At 37.9% G+C, this 19,273-nt stretch overlaps 1 protein-coding gene across 2 annotated transcripts in view; it reads left to right on the forward strand.

Moving 5' to 3' along the window:
- MRPS27 (mitochondrial ribosomal protein S27) overlaps nucleotides 1-19,273 on the forward strand; it is a 53,011-nt gene that overhangs the window by 1,191 nt on the left and 32,547 nt on the right. Inside the window, exons 2-4 of one of the 2 annotated variants that reach the window (XM_021380455.1) lie at nucleotides 291-368; nucleotides 5,448-5,518; nucleotides 7,088-7,146. In XM_021380455.1, the coding sequence (XP_021236130.1) occupies nucleotides 291-368; nucleotides 5,448-5,518; nucleotides 7,088-7,146 (208 nt within the window). The remainder of the gene's footprint in view (nucleotides 1-290; nucleotides 369-5,447; nucleotides 5,519-7,087; nucleotides 7,147-19,273) is intronic. The other variant, XM_021380456.1, reaches the window with a different exon arrangement.

Raw genomic sequence — 19,273 nt, forward strand, 5'->3', positions numbered from 1 at the left:
TTATTTTCTTAAATGCAGAGTTCAGTTTTGGGAAAAAACTGTTGTATGCTGGAAAAATCTTTTAGGGGGAAACTTTTCAGTTTCCAAAATAACAAGATAATGGCTTTTTCAGATACAGGGAATCCAAGCTGATTTGGTAGCTACTGCTGCTAAAAGCTGTGTCATACAGACAGTTTAATGCATTTGAATCAGTAAATGTGACAGAGTAAAGACACTTGATAAATAGTTTACATGCTTACTTAGAGATACATAGTCAACCTGGCTTACATAGTGATTTTTATTTTTTTAAGGTAGAAGATCTCTTCTTTCTGCAGCATATGTGGACAGCTCAAAATGGGAAAAGAGGCAAAAAGAGGAGCATAACCTGGGTGAGAAAAGTTTCTTTATTTTTCTACCACTTTGACTAGTTCATTGCGCCTGAAATAATTTTAGACTACCTCATCATCTATAAAGAAAAAAACTAATGGACCAAAATGCTTCTAAAAATCTGCCCAACATGTTATAAGTGTCTTGTATATTCAAAGCTGTAATGCTTAAAAAAGTCAGGATTTGCCCATTTACACAATGTTTGGTTTCTACAAGCTGCTTTATTTTTTTCACAAAATCCAGACCTTTTAAGAATGTTATATTTCTGTGTCTGAAAGCTAAGATGACTGTTTCTGATTACAACTAGTGTTTTAGTTGTAACGCAATGCAAAAGAGGCTCATTCTATAAGTATTAAAGGACAATTCTCTTTAAAAATGCTTATTTAAAGAATATTTTCTTCATAATTTTGCAAGAGGGAAATGTACATCTCCTGTTGAAATTTTAGTTTTTTTCTTTTGGGCTAAATTTCAGATGACATGCCAGCATCTTCTTGGCCTGCTCTAGTGGTTGGTGACCCTGCACTTGGCAGGGGGGTTGAGACTCGATGATCTTTGAGGTCCTTTTCAACCCAAGCCATTCTATGATTCTATGATTCTATGTAGTAAACAGTGATTGTAGCTGGCGTGAATTCTTTGTGTTGAGGAGATACTGCTTTGTTTTTATTCCACACACTGCTTCAGAACTGCTATTCTGCAAAACTGCGGCATGAGAAAATTTGTACGGGAAAAAAACAAGTATTTTTGAATTAAAGATGAAGGTATTATTTAAATACATTTAAAGCCAGTTCTCTGATGCGGTGGTGTGCTGCCATGTCAAACTTAAACTTGCTGTGTCCGTATAAGATACATTCTAGTCTCTGCTGCATAGTATCAATTTAGTAATCCAAGCGTTAGCAAGCTCCAGTACTGAAAAAAGTGAGGGAAAGAAAAATTTTTTATTTTGTGTACACACAAGCACATTTGTTCAAAAATGTAAGGACTGTAAATGTCTTAGTTTGTAACTTACAAACTGTGTGGTGATGGGAAGTTAGGAGTTAGAAGAAATTTGAACTCATTAAAAATTAGATACCAAGGAAACAGGAGGCATGGCTGGACTTCAACTGCATAGTGTTTCAGTTGATTTGTTGCTAAACAAGGGTAAATTGGGTGATAGCGGGTATCTTGATGAGAAAGATTGCAGTTACTCAAATCCAAGAGGTTGGAAAAATTTACGTGAGATAGAAAACAGGGGTTTTTTTGGTTAAAAAAAAATCTTCTGGTACCTGAAATGGCTTATGCAAAACACCAGGTGGCAGTGCTTTCTTTGCAAACTTCTGTGATTTCCAATTGAAGCATTCTTTGATACAAGGCTGTAGTTCTTTCCAGAAGCTGCCAGGGATGTGGATACATTGAAAAATGTGAAACATAAGATTGTACTCGCTTCAGCCTTCCTTCATGTTTTTCTTTCTGGAAAAATTTGGGCCTCAGTTGTATGAGCTTTTAAGTTGCATTCCCATCAGGACAGGTCAGAAATCCAGTGGACCACTTCTAAAAGTTAAGGTTAGTTCATATTCTGTGATCTCACATAGTAGCCAAGAAGGCCACTTGTAGGGTATCCACATACCATGGATAGATAGAAAATGGGAGTCAAATTGAAACAGTATTGATTTTTTTTGTTATTTTTTTATGCCTCTGAACGGGCTTTAGATGTCATAAGTAGTGATTTGGAAGGTGAGGGACAACATTTTCCCAGTTGTTATCCTGAATCGCCCCTGTAGGCAACAAGAAATTGAGTTTCTATGAGTAAATGAAATGAAGGTGAACATGAAATTTGAGATACTGGTATTTTGAACAGCTGTGAAATTGTGACAAAAGTTGTGACCTTCGGTCAGACTTATGGTTTCTTTTGTTAGTTTGTTTATATCCGCGAGGTACTGCAATACACAAAAGTATATAGGTAGAGGAATTAAAATTTTGCAGAAGTTTATATTGCGGAAGTTTTTAGGCAGACTGTATATGAGAGAATATTTATACTGCTGACTTCTCTAATAATGACCAGCAGGTACACAGTGTGAAAGTATTTGCAACTTGTATCTGTCAGAATATGCACAGAATTTTGCTTTGGCCATTAAAATATTTGCTTAATTTCTACACCAATGTTGGTGTTCAGGTTTCACCATAAACTGTAGTACAAGAATGAGACATTCACATTCTAACACTTCTGTCAGAAAGTTTTTAGCTGAGAGCAAACTTTAATCTTGATTATGTGATAGGAACTTCAAGAGTAAGCTTGGTTCAAAAAAGATAGCTGAATTACTTCAAATCCAAGTCTGAGAGAGAAGTCTGCTCTTAGGCACTGTTCAAAAAAGCAAACTAGGAAAGAATTTCTTACTGCTAATTATTCATATCTAGAAACTACTGCAGAAACCACAATTCTTCTGGAAACAAACTGAGCTTCTAATTAACATGAATTGTCTCCTTTTCCTTATATTTAATTAACTCCCGTTTTATTGTGACTCTTACTCTGGAGCTGATAAATCATCGCTTTATGTTGCTTTCCATGCTGAAGTTTTGATGGAGAGTTCTGTATTTGTAGACAACATAAAAGGTCAGTCATTAAAATTCAGCATGTGAACTCTCCCAGTGTAGATGTGTGTGTAAATTTCTAACAGTCTTGGAATCATGCACTCGTTGCATTGTATTCACTGGAATTACATTCTCCTTGAATACTTAGTGTTTCCTAGAGTAGGCTTTTCATCTTCATGAGTGCTTGGATAAAAGAAATGCTAGACTCAGGAGTTGAATATGGCCTATGATGATCTTAGGTGTCACCTTCCAGTTTTTAGTGAGGTGTTTAACAGAAGATGTACTGGAGTAGATAATTATGCCCCAGCCTGTGGAGTTGCCTGTGTCAGACCCATGTTGCTTCATTGTCAAATACAGGAGATTTCTGGGTGAATACTTTTCAGCTGTCTGAAAACACAGATGATGACTGACAGTTGGCGTGGTATGTTTAGGTCAGAACCTAGCCATTTCCTGTCAAGTTTACCTGGCTGCAGCATTTCTCTTCTCTTCTGTCTGTCACTGCTGGAAATGCCCTCAGAGTCTTTACCCGTGTGCTCCTTCCTGACTGCTGGAAAGACAGGAAATGCAAAGTGAGATACAGATATTTTCTGTAAGGATATTCCCACAGAAAACTATCTACCATCTAAAAGTTGATTTTCTCTCTTCATGTCTTTGTAGTGTAGCATGGTTTTGGTGATCACTGGTACATCATTTCAGCATCCCATGTTGTATATTGCAAGAGCTGGTCTTTGCCTTGTCACCTTTGCTCTCAATTTCCCTTTCATTTCATGCTGATGGAATGCTCACTTTCTCTTAGTTGGAGATAAACTGCTTGTCAAAGATGATCTTTTGGTGTTTCTGAGAACGTCTTCAAGTGCCTTAGGAAGGAAGGTGTTACATAAATGGTTGGACTGGATGATCTTGTAGGTCTTTTCCAACCTAGCTAATTCTATGATTCTGTGATTCTACAAATGCAAAATACTGGTATGCAGCAGACAGCATCATCATCCAAACTTAAAGAGTCAACCAAGACTTCATGTTTTATGGTAGCAAAAAATATTTGCATGTGCCTTGTGATTTTAGAGTAGCTGTAAGATAAGAGTTGCATTGAATACAGTTTTGTAGTGTTAGAACTGTATACCACTCAGTGTTAACTGATGGTGCAAGAGCAATTTTAAATCACTTTTTCTATAGTTACCATTACAATGCTGCTTTCTGTCCTTGCCAGAATAAATGGCTTAGTCATTTCTGATGTGGTGCTCATCTCAGGTTTGAGGTCCGATGACCCTTTTGGAAAATGAATTGTAAAACAAGCCAAGCCTTCAGCTCTTGCAGTGTAGCCAATGGGGTGGATCCAGAAGCTGTGGAGTGCAAAGAAGGAAAGAAGATGCTAGTGATACAGATAGTATATTGGATTCCCACACATGGAAAATTGTCAGAAAAGAGTATGGTTGAAGTCTCTAAATATTATAGATTGAATATTATCATTGCTTGTCTCAGATGAGACTCTAACAGCTGACACTAAACAGCTTAGTCTCTGAGTCAACAGTTTCCGGTAATAGTACAAAACTAAAACTACAGATTAAATTCATGAAGTTCATTGTTAATCTACCTGTTCAACAGTCAAAAGCTAAAAATTCCTGTATGGTCAATTTAATGCTGTTAGATGACTGCTGAAGCAAAACGCTATTAAGTTAATAAGGCACTGTGGCACAGTGCCCAGTTTGATTAAAAGAATTTCTTCTGACCCGCTGTTTGTCACTGAAGGGTATATGAGTATGGTGTGGCTTGTTCTTGTGTTTCTTTGTTTTATCAAAGAAGAAAGAACAAACTTCAAAGGCATTGTCCAGCATATGCAAAGCTTGAAAGCAAGCATGAATTATCAGGACATATGCTCAGGCTTTTTAGATGAGTTGTATTAGTTATCTCATCCAAGACATTATAAGGTTGAGAACCTTTCCACTTATTATTTCCTGTTGGAGTATTTAAAAATAATTGAAAATAATATTTTCATACAACTTCAAAATGAGATATTAATAAGGAACCAATTTATTTTCTTAATTTCTTTCTCAGGTTATATACATAGACTCATAGTATCCTTAGAGTTGGAAGGGACCTTTAAAAGTCATCTAGTCCAACTCCCCTGCAATGAACAGGAACAACTACAGCTAGATCAGGTTGCCCAGGGCCTGATCCAGCCTAGCCTTGAAAGTCTCCAGGGACAAGGCATCCACCACATCTCCGGGCAACCTGTTCCACTGCCTCACCACCCTCACTGTAAAAGACCTTTTCCTTATCTCTAGCCTCTTTAAATTTGAAACCATTTCCCCTTGTTCTACTACAACATACCTGCTAAAGAGTCTGTCCCCTTCTTTCCTGTAGCTCCTCTTTAGGCATTGAAAGGCTGCTGTCAGGTCTCCCCAGAGCCTTCTCTTCTCCAGGCTGAACAGCCCCAGCTATTCTAAGTTAAATGGTAACTCTGGAAGTTTTTCTGTAATATTGGTTGATTAAACATACTATTCTTCTTTTTTCTCTAGCTGAATTAGCCAACTTAATGGACAGAACCTATGAAAGAAAGCTGCCTGTCAGCTCTTTGACAATAGCTCGGGTAAGAAAATAAATTCCAATCATGAAGTGATGGAAATTACAATTGAGTGCTTATGAAATAAAGGGAGCTCAGAGGATATAAATGATATCACCTCTGCTGGAAGCTGTGGGATCATAAATGTCTTGTTGTACTGTTAAATTGCTGTATAAAACTGCTTTATTGTTTCTTTGTGCTCATTAGTTAGCACCTAGACTGTTGAGTCTTCAAAGCAGAAATAGAACTTTTTCTCAGCAAAGTTGGGCTTCACTTTGTTAGTGGGCTACATTTTTTCATAATACATGTTTACTCCCTTCCTGTGTTTTCTGTCTTTATTAGTGAGAGCTTTAAAGTCTTCTCAGGTACTTATAGAACCCAGGCTGCTAAGGGAATGCAGTACGTTAGCACACTGCCTACATACTGAATCACCACCGTGGTAACAGTATACTGGTACACTAAAGCTAATTAGAATCATTAGCACTACTAACCATAGAGTCACAGAACAATTTGTGCGGTTACTGAACATCCTTGATTATTGGTTCTGAAACTATCCATTGAGGAAATGGGTGTTCTTCTCCTTTTTATTGCTTAATCAGATTTACTTTGTTCCCTCCTCATGTTTCTGCTTTGGGCTGACCTCTGGACTGGATAAGTGACATTTTCAGATTTTCAAACAGCCACACTTCTAGTACCTGGATCTCATATAAAGTTCTGATTTTCTAAAATGTACATAAAGTACACAGGCGTGCTCACAGGTTGCCACACTCGGGGATGACATCTACATGTACACATATACAAGGAAAGTTAAGAAACTAAAGAACAAGTACAAGTCAGCTTAAAATGTTATTTTTAGCTTGTTCTTAGGTTAAAGAGAAGCACTGGCCTTCATGACATGCTGTTAATGTATTCTGAGCTAAAGGCATCGTGTAACTTTATGCTCATGTTGAACATAAAGGAAAACAAGTTTCACTGTTACCATAGGAGAAAGTCTGATTGAAAACCTTGCTTTTGTTTAAGTAGTTGATAGCACTGGGAATTTTGTGAGGATAGTTGGAGGAAAGTTGTACTTTGCAGCTTGGAGGTTGATTTCTTTTTCTTACTGTTATTTGTATGTATGGTAGAATACAAGATGCCATCGTCCTTCAGAATTTATAGTATGAATGTACAAAAAAGGCATAGGGGAAAAGAAAGCTTTTTAGAAAGAGAACAAAGAATGCTGAGACTCACTGAAAATTGGAAAAAGTTAGAAATTGAATGCGCACTCAAGGGGTATGTTTTAAGTGAAGAAAATAGAAAAGCAATCAAAATAGTGTGTACTGTGTTGTAGGGACATGGTTCTCAGATTGTCTCCATGTTTTCAAGATATGTAGCATTGCTTATAGCTTGGGGAGAGTTGGCTGAGTTTAGAAAGATTTTACTTTCTGCAGTCTAGAAGAAACCTGTCTAAGAGCAACTGAAGACTTGAAGACCTCCATTATTGTCTGACTCCTAAATATGCAGAACAACTGTGTTGTGTTTATCCAAGTGACGTTTTCTTCTAATATGCTAGATAAGTGCCCCCTCTTAAGCTTTTATTTCTTACTTTTTAACCAGTTTGTTGACAACATTTCTTCACGAGAGGAAGTGGATCAAGCCGAATATTACCTTTACAAGTAAGTGTTTTTACTTCCAACATGAACTTTGAGGAATAGAAATAAATATCATAAAGTCTTGCCCTTTTAAGTCTGTGACCCTTTCCAGCTTATTGACTTTGATTTCTGTGTTGCAAAAATACATGCATCTATCTTTCAACTCACACCCAAGGGCCTTTTTGATAACTTCTCCTTTGTTTTGGCTACCTTCTTTCCAGACCTCTAATATTAAATCCTGTCAGGCATGTTAGTCTGAGCTGCTGAGAGCTAAAACTACTTCCAGCAATGATGTAAATTATGGATGCTGGTGTTATAAGGAATTACATCTGTTTACAGTATTTCTTTCTCAAGCTTTTTTGACTTTCAAGTGATACTTTAACTAAAATGGCTATATGCATATTTGCATGTGTAAGTGCAGGGAAACTAGCTCATTTTCACAGAATGAACAGAACTGTAAACTGGATTTTGGTGGTAATGATCAAGACAGCAAGGCTAAACAGAGTATGGTTTTGTTGTGTTTTTTTTTTTTTTTTAATCACCTTTGTTCTTTGTGTCTCAGATAAGCTATGTTAACCTTGTTGCAGGCATTGTCAGGGTTTTCTGCAACTATGTTTGTACTGATGCTAGTATCAGGTTGAATGCTTGCGTGCTTCAGGTCAATACATCTCAATATTGACTCTGAGAGGGCAGTAAATCTTGCTGATCTCTCAAATTAGTACTTTCATGAATGATTACATACACATCTTGAGACATAGATTTCCTGATGGAGAAAGTAACTGATATTGTCAGAGTGTATGAGAAAGCATGTTTACAGACAATGTTATGTGGTTATATGTAAAAGACAATTGTTACTTTAATGAAGAAGTTTATGGTATGAATGTTTTAAGTAGATGTATAGTTGTAAGTGCATGACTGCATGATATGTAAGATCTCTGTGATCTGGTATTTCTGAGCAATAACTGAACCTCAGGTTCGAGCTGTAAACAAGAGAATCCAGTTTGCTATTACAAGTGATATCTTACAATGAAAAAATAAAACGAGGAGGAAGAATCTCTTGTAAAGAGTGCAGGCTAGTGAAGCTTCAGTTAATTCTGGACCAAATTTCATTTGTCCTGTCATAGGAAATTTAGAAATCAGGTTCTTCAGCAAGCCCTGGCGAGAAGAAAACAGGGAAGTCAAGTCTGTTTGAGACTACTACTCTTTTTTTTTTTTTTTTTACCGGTGCACTGTTAGTACCTTGTTTTAGCATTCTTGAAGTTTATTCTGTGAAATGTGCCACAAAGACTCCAGTTCTCACTGGTTGAGTTGAGGCTTGTAGGGTAACGAACCTTTGATGGCCCTGGAGCCAAGAAGAAAGTTTGGTAGTTTAATTGCTGAGCATCAAAATGCAGCAGGTAGAATCCTGATAGTTGAATGAGCAGTTCATATGTAATGTATCTTAACAGCTTTTTCTTCCTTCTTGAAAACAGGAGGTGAGAGAGTGGCAAATACTTAGAAATACCAAAAAGTTTCTGTAGCAAGAGGAATATAATAGAGTGCGAGTCCCTAACATAAATATCTTCCCCACTCTATCTCTGGCTGATTAGTACCTCAGCTTAAAATACAGGTTTTTTTAAGCCTCAAGAACCCTTTATAAAATAGAAGTTTGCAGTTCGAAAATAATTGGCAGTTATTTACTACTTCTCTAAGATATAATTCTCCTGCAGTTAGTACCGCTACTTACATGTGCATCAAGTTTGATCATTTGTAATTGATAAATTTAGTAGCTGATAAGGAGAAAATAAAAGTGTACTGATGTGTCAGACATGCTTTAGTTGGAATTTTTCTTGAATGTTTCCTTATAGTGTTGCTTGGTTCTGCTGTTGTAAAATGTTTAATCTTTTGGTGATGTTAGCGTCAGTTTTCCAGGAGACTTCATTCCAGCATGTTACGTAAAACTATTCTCAAAATGCATTAGCATGCAGGTAGTGAAACACAGTATAAAGAGATCTGTAATTCATGTGAAAATGTAAAAATCCCAATTATAACATAAGCTTCCCTTTCAAATGAAAATAAGTTTGGTAGCTTCAGGAAATACAAGATGTGGTCGGTACCCACAAGGTCCCTTGTATTATTCTTTACATTTTGTGCTTAGGCTAGAGTTCAGATGAAGGACACATTTATAAAGATATCTCTTGGCAGCTGGGAGGATGTTGTCATGGAGTTCTGCAGAAGTGGCCACACGGTGGGACTTAAAGGAGGTGGTAGAGAGGGAGAGTTAAGGAATAGAGAAGCTTTGTTGAGAAATCTTCTTCTAGCTTGTTACTTCCTTAATTAAAAACAGTTCAAAGCACAATTTTTTGTTCTGCGAAGACAGTGAGCTTTTTGAAAAAAGAGAAAAGCGGTATCACTGACAAAGATTTTTTGTATTTCCTAAAGCATACAAATCCATTGTGAGCAAATGGCATGTACGTTTTCTGGTAGACTGGCTATACATGCATTTGCCTGAATACAACTATGCAAGATGCCCCCAAAGTCGTATGTTTTTCCTCATAACTACTTGTAGAGTATAAAGGGGAGATTTTAATGTCTCTCCTCAATGTTGTGTGTTTCTGGCAATCTGAGTTGAAGGGCAGTCACTTTCCAGGCCCTGGAGTTTGGAAGTTGTTTGTGGTATGAAAGTGCAAACTGTGCCAGTGGGGGGATTCAGGGGAAAAACAGTGGCATTTCCATTTTCACTGTGTGCTTTTCTTCCTGAAGACAGGAGTGCCAGAGCTTGTAAGCTTTGTGGAGTGGGCTTTTCTTCTATTATGTCAGGCAGGACATAGTTTTGAAAAGTAGTGTCTCAGAATATTACTATAATGTGTTCAGGGCCGCAAACCACAATATACACGTTATATTTAGTCCTGTTTCAACTTTTCATGCATTTAAAGCAGTGAATATGTAGCCATACTGTCTCCACAGAGGATCCTGAGCTCTCAAAAACAGTTATGTGAAAACTGCTATGCAACGTTGTGGAGCATGTCAGTAAAATGGTAAAGGCATGACATCACCTGCTTTCAGTATTCCTCTTTTTGTTCTCTTCTGAATACCTCCCCACCCGAACTGTCAGACTTAGAAATCCTTTCATCTCCTAGGATCTCAGTAGAAATTCTAATCAGAATGCACTTTCTGCTAGATCAAAGACCTGCAGTTTGCCTTACTTTGTCCTGTCTCACTATTGTCACTATTTCTCACATCAGGGTGGTTTTTAGATGATCAAAACATTAGCATAATGGTCGTTTTATGGTGAGGTAACTTTGCTGATTCAGTATACAGGTTTTGTGCCAAGAATGATTTTCAATGTGTTTGAAAGAGGTTGTGGAAATTTTATGTTGAGATTCCTTGAGAAATTTTTTAATTGCATTGAACTCATGACCACAGAGTAGAAAAAAAATATACATTGTCTGTAAAGTCTGTGGATGTGCTCTCCAAATTCTTGTACAGTCTCACTGGAATTTCTTACTTTCTTTGGTACTTGTTTGTTGGAAATTAAGTTAGTTTTACAGATTTTAGTGCTTACTACTCGGAAGCAGTACTTGATTATAATAAAAAAATATTACTGTATCAAATTATTGGAAGTTCTTCTTAGACATGCCATTATATCTTTCATGATACAATGGTAGAAAGTTACATTTTTGAAGTCTGTTTACAGCAATTAAGTGATTTCAGGATTATAGCAGTTTCCATATGTATGAAAATATTCTTATTCCTTGCAGTGCTAGTGTATCAGTTACTCCAATAATGTATGTAAAATAAGTTTCACCGGTATTACCTTTATCTGCACATCTGATTTTCAGATGTGAAAGTTGCAGTGTTTGATACTTCAATAGCAATCAATTGATTTAACAATCTGAAAATGTTTAGTTACTCCAAAGTATTGCTTATAATAAATGATCACAGTGCACCCACAGAAGAAGTTGACTCTTGGCATACACTGCATATGCTGTTCGTTCCTGCTAACTTCATACCTGATTTCATACATCTGCGAAATGTAATGAGTACCATTAAACGTCCAGCGCAAACAGAAAAAGGAGAAAAAATGTACACAAAATGCTACAAGATACTTAATTCTTTCTTTGTTTTCTTTGTCATAAAGCTGTAACTGACAGAGGGTTGGCTTTAGCTCCCTTCACAGAAATGTGAGTGTTAAAGAGATACATACATACATACATATAAGTAAATGAATCAGAAATATCTGCCTGCTATTCAAGTTATGCAGCCGTGATGTTTTGAAGTGATGCAGAGAAATGATGGAAGTTTCTGAAAGGAAAAAAACACTCTATAACCAGAATGGTATGTTTTACCCATCTCGTTGCCTGCCTAACCTGAACAAGCCAAAATAACTTCATTTGCAAAAGACTTGAGCTACACTTCAGCAGCATGGGAGATGTAACAAAAGGAAGCACCAGAAAGGTTTACCTAGTCAGGATGTTCCAGTAATTTGCAATAAATGACTGACAGAAATACTGATTATTTTTCTAATGTAATTGCACATAGTGGTCGATATTTGTTGCTGCTTCATAGGAAGAACTGGTGGTCACTATCCAGGCAGGTGCTGCAGATGGAAGGGTTCTAGTCTTTCAGACTTCACAGCTCTTCTGGCCCCAGCATTCAGTCATTTTTGCAATATGTGCTTGCTCTCCATCTTTCCGAGTTTGTCCGCTGTTGTTGTCTGTCCATAGTTTTATCAGAGTTTGAGCCATAGGAATCTTTGGAGAAAATAACTAGCAGCTACATTTGAGGAACCAGAGCCAAATTTCAGCAAGCTGAGTCCTGTAGCCCTATCTCATTCAAGTAGATGTACTCACTCAGTGGAACTGCATTGGAAAGTGTGGTAGAACAGTCAATAAGGGTGTAACACTGGAAAGTATTCGGAAGGATCTCTTCCTGTAACACAGATCTTTTTATTCATCTGCTTTTTGTAGCTCCTCTGGCCTTTTGTAAAAGCCGTCCTTTAAGCTTTGCCAAAACTAGACAAGATTTTTCAAGGCACTGCATAAAAGGAGAGAAAAAGTTGGAAGACTTGCATTCAACAGTAATCTTATTTATTTATTTATTGCTATGTTGCCAAAACTCAAGGGATATAGCATTTGGATTTTATAAGCTCTTCATATTTAAAACCAGGGAAAGAAAGATTACTCTGCAAGGCGAATTTATGTATTAATATTAGAGGAGAAAAACCCACAATAGTTCTGGAATAAATAGCATGATAAAGTTGGTCAGATTGCAACATGTAGAGAACTGACTTGATCTGTATTTCTTCATTAGTGACATCAACAGTGAGAATGAGTGCACCCTCAGCAAGTGTGCAGATGACACCAACCTTTGTGGTGTCGTTGATGTGTCCAAGGGACAGGATGCCATCCAGAGAGGCCTAGACAGGCTTGAGCAGTGGGCCCAGGAGAGCCTCATGAGGTTCAGCAAAGCCAAGTGCAAGGTCTTGCACCTGGGTTGTGGCAACCCCCACTATCAGTACAATTTGGGGGATTTAAAGTTGGATCACAGCTTTGCCAAAAAGGACTTGGGGGTACTGGTTGATGGGAAGCTGGACATGAGCCAGCAGCATGCCCTCACAGCCCGGAAAGCCAACTGTATCCTGGGCTGCATCAAAGGTAGCAGCTTTTCAGTGTGTAAAGGGGACAGACTCTTTAGCAGGCTCTACTGTAACAACACAAGGGGAAATGGTTTCAAACTAAAAGAGAGGATATTTAGATTGAATCTAAGGAAGAATTTTTTTACAGTAAGGATGGCGAGGCACTGGAACACATTGCCGAGAGTGGTGGTGGATGCCCCATCACTGGAGACATTTAGGGTCAGGCTGGACAGGGCTCTGAGCAACCTGACCTAGTTGTGAATGTCCATGTTCATTGCAGGGGAGCTGGATTAGATGGCCTTTAAGAGTCTCTTCCAAATCAAACAATTCTATGGTTCTATGGTTCTAGATGCATTTTACACTTAGTATTGGGAGAAAAGCTTTCATTACCATTCGCAGAAGAATTTACAAAATTTCAGCAAGCATCTTTCTTGCCAATAGCTCAGAGCATTCTGTATAGTAGATGGTAATGGAAATAGTGTGAAGATGAGTGGCAAGTATTTAGATCTCGGCTGAATGTTGTGCTGATTACATGCTGAAGGAGAAAAGGCAGCTCTGTGTGAGGGTTTGACTCATTCTCACCACAAAGCTAATGTTTGCTGTATCAAGGGGCATTCTAAAGGTTTTTTTTCCATAAGTTCCTGCACCAGCAAGAAGCCCAGCTGGAGACAGGTTGTGCATTATATTTTAGAAATATTGAAAGTCTAGACAGAGGTTACTTTGCAGCCAAAAATGTAAAGAGTGAGCAGTTTATATGAATACAAATGAGCAGAACAGAATAAGGCCTTCTATAAGCTTCGGAATTTAAAACACAAACACATGCAGAGATTTATGCATTGACCGTCTTTGATGACTAATAATTGTAAAGATACACTTGAGAATTAACCCCATCCAGCTTCCCCTGAAAGGAACTTCAGGTTCTATTACAGCTCCTAAATAGTATTTGTAGCCAGTGCCAGCCAGCAGGTCCAAACCTATGTGAACAGAAGACAAAAGCATGTAGTTACTGTTTCTTTTGAATTCTTCCTATTATATCCTTAAGTCGTGTTAGGTAGTAAAGTGGTCTTTTACAAGTAAGTAGAGGATTGCCACTGCAGTAATAAAATACTGAATTTTTATTAGGCTTACAACTGTACACAGGACTACAATGATCTACTTCGTTGGGAAGTGCTCATTGGTGGTTATTGTACTTGTCAACCTCAGTCATTCCCTTAAGGTGCAAGTATGTATTCTTTTTTGAATCAAGATAAACACAGCAGAAAAAAAAAAAACAGTGAAGATCAGCATTAATAGAATAGTCTTGATGTGCTATAGACCAGAACTGTTTTACTACAGGGAGGTTGATTTAAATTAGAACTATTTGAAGTGTTGAATTTGATTTCAGTGTAAATCAGCAAGCAAGAACCATGAATTCAAATAAAAGACTTTCTTAACGTTTTATAGAAGTTTATAATTTTCTTATCTTTTGAAGGAAAGCATATTGTTGTTTTCTGATAACTCTTGAAAGTATTTTGATTTTCTTTGTAATTATTATACTAAATTTGGAACCATTTTTTACTGACCAAGAAGACCACTGTATTTTTACCTATCAGCTTAACAGATATTCATTTACAGGATTAAATTTCATGATTGATAATCATTTAAAAAGAAAGAAGTGTTTACCAGAGTGCTGTTTTTATTTATGTGGATAATTTTCTTAAGAAATAAATTTGAATGGAAGTATTACATTTCTGCAAACATACACATTTTAATGATTATGTAAGCATTAATTAAATTAGATATAATACAAAAAGCATTTATCGGAATATGTTTTGCATTTAATACTTCCTTGTCAATAGAGGCAGTCTTGTTTGTATTTCGTGAAATAAGCAGATTCACAAGATATCAAGATTTTAGTATTTGTATGTATTTTTAGTATTTGTCTTTATTCATCCATTTTCTAGAACAGTGAAGCATTGTTTCTTGTTGTTTTCAGTCACAAATTACTCACTGTCAAGCTGAACTAAACATAACATTTTTATCAGTTTTCCTTTACTGAGTCGCACTACTTAGTACCATGAGTGGTGTAAGCAAAAATGTAGTCATTCAAATGAAAATGAAAAGGTTAAGCCATTTTAACTTCATCAATCTGTATGTGTAATGTATGAAATAATGAAGAAGGTTAAGGAAAACAGCACATTTATCCTTTGGGAAATATATAGTTTTGTGCCACTGTAAATAGTGAAAATGCTGAATACATTAAATGTCTCAATTTAAAAACACAGAAATGAGTGAAAATTCAGAAGTTTTCCAAATCACATGTAGCATTTCTTGGGAATGTCAGTGCTTGTGAATACCTTACTGTATTCAGTAGAAAGTGAGAGAGTGAAAGAAATTTATGAGGTAAATTATGGTTACCATTAGTTATGGTTTTCTCTGGAGTGAATCAGGATCTTCATGGCTTCAGTGAAATGTATAAGCAGCTTCAGATGAACTCCTAAGATGAGAACAAGAGTAAACCAAGAGTATTTTGACTTTGTAAATTTTATTCTGGAGAAATTTAAACTAGAAGCCGGAGATGAAATCTCAATAGAAAGCAGCGTTGGCTCTCTAGTGTCCTGATGTTGGGTATAAGAGTTGTGTAGCTTATCAAAGCTGTTAAAATATATGTTGGGTTGAATGTTCATGTTGTAAAGCTGGCCCTCTTACCTGGGTTTACACAGGATTTTCTGTTTTGTTTTTCTCTTACTTTAACTAAAAGCAATGTTTGTAAGAGGTGGAACTGGAGATTCATTAGGTGTGTGAAATATTCAGGTCACATTACAGTGTAGATTAGCAGGGTAAGGGATTTATTTATCTCTATTTGTCTTTTTTTTCTTTCACTTGCAATATTTCAGTGTTTAAAGAAAAATTTTCCAGCAGTCTTATGTGAGTGCTGATAACAAACATACATGCTGTTTGGTGACATTGTTGATTTCGTACCAGCTCTTGCTGGATGCAAGGAAGCAGAGATGGAACCAAAACATCTCTCTGATATTCTGCTGCATGAAAATTCCCCTTCTGCACCACCTTTTCTTAAGAAGATTTTCAGTATTGTTGAATGGTGACAAATCGTGTACAGGTTTTGTCATGTCAACTGATGGAGAGAAGGACAAAAGCACTATAATCTTTTTTCCTGTGTTATGTCACAGTTGAAATAGAGGGTTCGCATGCATTTTTCAATAAGAGCTTCCCTTCTTTTAGTGCAATACAAGGAAAAACCCACATGATATGAATTTTAAATGAATCATTGTATACAAGCTTGTTAGGTTCCAAACAGCATGTAAGCTAAACACACTCTGATCAAGCATCTTATTAAACTTCGCAGTAGTAAAAAAGAGTGTTCTGTACTTTCCTGGTAACAGCGAAGACAGTTGGTTTAGTAAAATGCTCCAACAGATTATGTGCTGTGTTGTGCTCTGATAACTTCTGTATATATCTGAGTGTTGTTGCACGATATGTAACAACAGGTAGTAGAAGTGATGCAGGTTCTGGAATGTAAATGCTTTTGGAAATCAGAAGAATGTTGGAAGGACCTTGGTCAAGGGTGAATTAGTGCATCACACATTGAAATGATCTTTTCTTGTTCTGTTACATGCAATTATGCAAAAATGATTATAACAAAATCAAAATCATTTCTCAGGGAGATACCTATTTCAAGTGTGCATCTTTCTCTAGCACACAATAATAGGGAGCATGAACATTTTTATTTACTCAAATGGATGTTTGTGCTTTTGTAGGTCTGAAGACGTTTGGTGAACAATCAGTTACCGAGCCATTTTAAAAATTACCTCATTATGTCCTTTGGGTTGTAGATTTCTTGTTGGCCAAGTAATAAAGAATTTTGAAAAGCTAACTTAATGTTGCTTGATTCTGATGAATCATTTTTTTTCAGAATGTCCAAAATCTGCGGGGGGAGGAGGGGGAGAAGCAGGTACATTTATCCATCTTGCATTGCTACTTACTTCTGGAATGCATACAGTCCTGCCTGTGAAAAACTGTTCTACTTCCTAAGGGGGAAAGAAGCTTGCGTTGCAAATAGAACTGCAGAACAAGTCTTTGCTGTAATTGAATAGGTACTTATAAGCAAAGGTCATAGCTTAACATTTTCTGGGGGTGATTTCTGAGGTCGTCTCTCTCTCTCTCCGTCTCTGTCTCTCTCTCTCCATCTCTGTCTTTCTCTCTGTCTCTCTCTCTTTCTTCCTCTGTGCAAATTTCTGAACGTAACATGCCTACTAGCCAAGTGAAAAAACAGGGAATTCTAAGTGTCTACTTAAAAAAACAAAAAAAAACCCAAAAACCTGCTTTAATAGTGAACTGTTTTTAAAGCTGCATGCTCCAGATAATGTATCTATACTGTCTGCTGGAATGAGGCCTGTTGCATTTTCAGTGTCTCTCTGTACCAAGTACTCCTGTCACTCTGCTCAGCTACCTTTAATTTTCCTTCTGCCAGAGTCCTGGTTACCATGGTTTACACTCTGTCCTTTACGCGGTAAATCTTCAGTTCACAGACAGAATAATCCCTTCCATACTATTTTTTGGGGGGGAGTGGCTGGTGAGGCGGGGATGACAGCACTTAGGTAGAAGCCCCAACCCCTCCTATCAGCTCATTTTACCTCATTATCATCATACCCCTTTCCTTATTTGCTAAAACTATGGCATGTCCCCAGGTTTTTTAGCTGCCTCACTATCTCTTATTTTCTACGCTAGTTTGAAAGCTTGAGGGGCTCTCTTAAACATGATGTTGGTCACTTCAGGAATAGCTGCATGAGTTCTCTCTTTCCAGCATTTATTTTTGTTCTTCACCCACTGACAAGACTGTGATGCTCATTATTGAAAGGTGACAGAGCTGTGATCCTTGCCTCCCGGCTTTAGCCTTGTTCATGATCCCTGTGCATGTCTGGTGTGCCCAGTGCCCAGCTGACTGAGGCTGTGATTCATTGTAGCTTTGGGAACAGTTTGTCTCTTTGGACCAGGTAAGGATTTGTCCCAGAATGTTGTTCAAGGAATGTTTAAGCAGTCAGTGATGAAAGCATTCTTTGATTTGTCTTCAGAATTGGAGAGGGATATACAGGAGAGCAGCTGGTAGAAACTCCTGCTGTATCAGCTTTAAATGTAGATACAATAAAAATAACTTGCTGAAAAATGATCAGGGATTTATTTTTATTTTTATTTTTTGGTCATTACTGTGCAGCTTGACAAGCTGAAAGCGCACAGATTGTGCAGATGGCTTTGAAAGCAGGTATATGTCTTTCTGAGTAATATCTTTTTCCAAGATTGAGTGCATGTATAAAGCTTGTCTTTAATCCCAGAGTCAACTTCTTGGTCATCCTCTTTAAATGATGTTTATTTAATTCCAATCTCTTCTCTTTCACTGCTGTTTTCATTTAACAATGGAGAAAAGTACCCCTTTCTTCAATCTAACTGGGCAAACTGAGGTAAAAGAAGGGCATGTACAGGCAATGGAAACAGGGATGAGTCACCTGAAAAGAACACAAGGATGCTGTCTGGACGTGCAGAGGTTGGATTAGAAAAGCCAAGGCACTGATGGAACTGAACTTGATGAAAGATGTTAGAAACAAGAAGGGATTCCACAGGTACACAGGTTAGAAGAGACAGGCCAAAGAGAGCGTACTCTCTCTGCTAAATGAGGAAGGAGAACTGGCTATAATAGCTATGGAGAAAGCTGAGGTACTCAATGAGTTCTTTGCCTCAGTCTTCACTGGCAGCCAGGATTCTCACATCCCTGAACCTCACATCTCTGCACCTGAACCGCTAAGTGGAAACTGGGGGAGGAAACTCCACCCCACTGTAAGGGCAGAGCAAGTCTGTGGAGCAAGTCTGAGACTGACTCACGAAACTGAACGTGTACATGTCTGCAGGGCTGGCTGGTGTGCATCCCATGGTCCTAACGGAGCTGAGCTGATGTGGTTTCTGAGCCACTTTCCATCATATTTGAAAAGTCATGTCTGTCAGGCAGTGTCCCCAGAGACTGGAAAAAGGGAAACATCACTCCCATTTATAAGGAAGGGAGGAAAGAGAACCTGGGAAACTACAGGATGTTAATCCTCGCCTCTGTGTCAGGGAAGATCATGGAACAGGTCTTCCTGGAAGATGTGCTAAGGCACATGAGTGGATGATCCAAGGTCACCAACGTGACTTCACCAAGGTAAGGGTATGCCCAACCAGTCTGGTGGCCTTCTATGATGGAGTGATGGCATCGGTGGAAAAAGGGAAGGAATGATGTTATCTACCTGGACTTCTGCAAGGCCTTTAACATAGTCCCCCACCACATCCTTATCTCTAAATTGGAGAGATGCGGATTTGAAGGCTGGATGTATGGGAACTGCTGAGTCATGGCCTGAACCACTGATTGAGCACCTGGAGGAAAGACCCAGTCAGCCCTGGGAGCACAGGTGAAGGCAATTCACCTGTGCAACCAGAAGGGGTGGAGCCTGGCTCCACCCCTCTTAGGCCTCATTTAAGGGCTGACTGCTCCTGAGGAAGGATCTCTGC

This window comes from Numida meleagris, chromosome Z (genome assembly GCF_002078875.1).
Source record: "Numida meleagris isolate 19003 breed g44 Domestic line chromosome Z, NumMel1.0, whole genome shotgun sequence".
Lineage (NCBI taxonomy): Eukaryota > Metazoa > Chordata > Aves > Galliformes > Numididae > Numida > Numida meleagris.